The sequence below is a fragment of the Fulmarus glacialis genome, unplaced genomic scaffold (assembly GCF_000690835.1).
Source record: "Fulmarus glacialis isolate BGI_N327 unplaced genomic scaffold, ASM69083v1 scaffold25892, whole genome shotgun sequence".
Classification (NCBI taxonomy): Eukaryota; Metazoa; Chordata; class Aves; order Procellariiformes; family Procellariidae; genus Fulmarus; species Fulmarus glacialis.
In genome coordinates this window covers 3,382-7,201 of record NW_009198910.1, presented here as the reverse complement: position 1 = coordinate 7,201, position 3,820 = coordinate 3,382, and the positions used below count along the sequence as shown (strand labels likewise).

Genomic DNA, 3,820 nt, shown 5'->3' with positions numbered 1-3,820 from the left:
TTCCTGCACCAAAGGCAAACACCCATCTCCCTGTTAGTCAGGATTCTTATAACTGTTTCACTTTGAACTCGGGCACCGGTGTGAATTCTGGTTTTAATAGTTTATGCAGCTGGCAAACAGCCTCCTTATTTTTTTTAATCCCCTCTTTTCCCCTTGCATTTTTCCATATTGATCAAACTGACGGGGTTGTTTTTAATGCAAAGATGAGCCACGAATGTGTGTTTTGAAAATTACCTTCCAAAACATCCCAGCCTAGATCCTGGAGGTCCGCCCTCTTCCCAGTGAGCTGGCTAGCCCCTGGGAAGCGGTTGCTCCACGAGATTACTACCCCTTTTCTTGACTCAGGTGCAATTCCAGCCTCTCTACAGAAAACAGAGTATGTTAACTTGAGACATCCTCCCTCCAGGCAAAATGGCTGTGATTATTTAAAATAAAGGACAATTAGAGGAAAAGTTAAGTTCTTTGAGCCGTGTCTCACGTTAGAAGTTAACTGGAATTATAGATAAGTGGAAATGCTCTGCTGTTGCAGAGTCTGATCAGGGAACTAAAAATTCTGGTTTGCCTCAAGTCCTTTTTTTTTTTTTAATTATTATTATTTATTTCTTGTTTCCTTTCTCGGCAGGGTCACAGTGTCATTAGGTCTGCCACAAATACGACTCTGCCCCATATGCTTATGTCGCAGCGTGTGATTGCTCCGAACCCTGCCCAGTTACAAGGGCAGCGGGTTCCTCCTAAACCTGGCCTCATCCGCACTACAACTCCAAGCATGAATCCAGCCATCAACTACCAACCGGTAGGTTACTAATTTGTCGCTGGGTTTTGGGCACAGTGCCTGGTGGGGTTAGCGAGAAGGGAAAACAGGAGCTGCCTTATGAGCCTGATGAGCGCCACGGAGGTGCTCAGAGCTCAGCAGGAGATGTCGGAGCGAAGCTTGCAGGTGGAAATATATCCCAAGCATGGACGAAAACGGATGTCCTTGACCTATGTGGAAGAATGAAATGATAAATAATTTTAAAACTTCCTATTTGGAGCTGCCAGCTACCAAAGCGCTGGTTCATCCGAGCGGCACTGGCCTCCTGCTGTAACAGCGACAGGAAGACCCCAGTGAAGCGGGGTGACTGATTTGTGAGCAGGACTGGTTCCTCTTCCCGCGGTCAGTAGCAAGCGCTCGCTCGTGTGTGCTTTTCTTCCGCTTCTCTCTGCCGGAAGAGCGCAGCGAGCTCCCTGCGGTCGAGCAGGACGCTTAAAACCATTTGTTTTACTTTTGGAAGAGTGGAGAGACTTCTGTGAAGACGGGAAACAGAGTGTAGGGGGGAAATAACGCTTTCCAGTTCTAGCACTGGTGCTGCCTAAAGCAATCAAACCTTTCTCCTGCGAACAGCCTTGGCTCCTGGGCTGCGTCCCCTGCGCTGTGGGACAGTCTCTGTTCCTCATCCCAGACTGCGACGCTTGGCTGAGGTGCTCTGTGTGTGTGCGGGCCCAGGTTAACGACCCCTGTTAATTCCTTTTAGGGTTTGTTGCCAGTTCTTAAGCCATTTAATCTGTCCTAACGATAGTATAGTGCAAATTTGTAAATTATAAACATGACTACACAACAGTCTGAAAGTCTTGCATCTGAACAACTGTCAAACAAACTCAATTATGTGTTCAATTAGAAAAACCACCCCAAATACTCTTACAGAAGAGTTGTAAGTTCATTGGTGTTAATTCATCAACTATTTATTTAAATCGGCATGAGTTATCCTTGATGAGCTCTGCCATTTATTTTCCTGAACCTATATTAGAACAACTGGTTTGGGATTAGCTTGGTTCTCTGCCTTTTTTTCCCAATCAGCGAGGTGTTAGCAGTCTTAAAAAAGAAAACTGGGGCAAACTGATTGATCTTCCGTGTGTTATTCTCGATCGACACAACCGTGTCCCCTGAGTTCTGGTAGCTGACCCCGTTTGAATCGCTAAGAGCATTTGTTACTGTTTGGGATTTTTCCCTTTGCACGCGTGGCAGTGTTCGTACCCTGGGAAACAGCTGGGTGAAAGGCTGGCAGCAGCCCTGCCTGGGCTTAAATAGGTTGCAGGCTGATGGCTTCTTATCACAAAAGACTGCGAAAGCTGCATCCTCAGGTCAGCAGAAGTCTTTGTGCTTTGCTACCGTCACGTGCCAGAGGGACCGTGCATCCAAATGAACGGAGGATGCAGAAGAAGGCTGCTGGAAATGGAAGAGGAGGGAATTGGCACATTCGGAGCACCTGTGTGGGAGGGGACGGACACCATCTGGCAGCGGGGATGCTGCCTGGGCGCCTGCCAGATCAGCGAAGCAAGAGGTGGAGGAGCAGAACTCGACAGTGAGCGACGGTGCCGGCACGTGAATCACGGCGCTCAGCGCTACCTACGCTCGGCAAGGCCGACGCCAGGTCCTGAGGCTGGACCCTGCGCACGCGTTTCCTTGCCTGCAGAAGTCCCCAGGCTGCTCTGGATGCCGAGACTCCTCCTGCGGATTCCAGTGCACTGGAGGCTCCTCGGCACCGGCACTGCTGATGGCTTTATGGTAGGGGCTGAGACTCCTCCTGCCAATTCCGGTGCACCGGAGGCTCCTCGGCACCGGCACTGCTTTATTGTAGGGGCCAAGACGTGCTCCCGAGTCCCAGCGCGGCTCCTGTCTCCCCGGGTCATAGAATCATAGAATCGTAGAATGGTTTGGGGTGGAAGGGACCTTCAAAGACCATCTAGTCCAACCCCCTGCCATGGGCAGGGACATCTTCAACCAGATCAGGTTGCTCAGAGCCCCGTCCAGCCTGACCTTGGATGTCCCCAGGGATGGGGCATCCACCACCTCTCTGGGCAACCTGTGCCAGTGTTTGACCACCCTTGTTGTAAAAAATGTCTTCCTTGTATCTAGTCTAAATCTCCCCTCTTTTAGTTTAAAACCATTTCCCCTTGTCCTGTCGCAACAGGCCCTGCTAAAAAGTCTGTCCCCATCTTTCTTATAAGCCCCCTTTAAGTACTGAAAGGCTGCAGCAAGGACTCCCCGAAGCCTTCTCTTCTCCAGGCTGAATAACCCCAACTCTCTCAGCCTTTTTTCATAGGAGAGGTCCTTTTGAGAATGTTTGCAAACAGAGGAAGGGTTGTGAGAAGGCGATCTGGCTCATCCAGGTTACCTTAGGGGCTGAACCGTAGTTGGAGACTGTATTAATTTTCTGTATTAATCCTCATCTCCTCTTCCTCTCCAGCAATCAAGTTCTTCTGTTCCTTGCCAGCGTACGTCGTCTTCAGCCATCTATATGAACCTTGCCTCTCACATCCAGCCTGGCACTGTGAACAGGGTGTCGTCTCCGCTCCCCAGCCCCAGTGCTCTGAACGACGCTGCCAACTCCCAGGCAGCCGCCAAGCTTGCCCTGCGCAAGCAGCTGGAAAAGACGCTGCTGGAGATCCCACCCCCGAAGCCGCCCGCTCCCCTGCTGCATTTCTTGCCCAGCGCAGCCAACAGCGAGTTCATCTACATGGTGGGGCTGGAGGAGGTGGTGCAGAGCGTTATCGACAGTCAAGGTGAGCTCGGGGGATTGCAGCTTTCCTCGACCGCCACGATGCAGTGCTCCCACTGCTTTTCTTTTTTTTGCAAACAAAATCTGCAGCTTGGGCGGCTGTGTTTCTGGTCTTACCCAGCCCTGGACTCCGCTCCTTCTTGCTGCGGCTGCCTGCAGTGGAGGGGAGGGCAGAGACTGGGACCCCCCCGGGCACTAGGGAGCTGCGTGCTGACCCTGTGGGCACGGAGCCGGTCTGGCGAGGCTGGCAGGCCTGATGTGCCCAGCCCGCAGCCGGGCCCAGC

The 3,820-nt window shown here is 51.6% G+C and overlaps 1 protein-coding gene across 1 annotated transcript in view; it reads left to right on the top strand.

Moving 5' to 3' along the window:
* GATAD2B (GATA zinc finger domain containing 2B) overlaps positions 1–3,820 on the top strand; it is a 15,243-nt gene that overhangs the window by 8,429 nt on the left and 2,994 nt on the right. The window contains exons 5-6 of the mRNA XM_009573074.1: positions 623–793; positions 3,225–3,540. Of these exons, the coding sequence (XP_009571369.1) occupies positions 623–793; positions 3,225–3,540 (487 nt within the window). The remainder of the gene's footprint in view (positions 1–622; positions 794–3,224; positions 3,541–3,820) is intronic.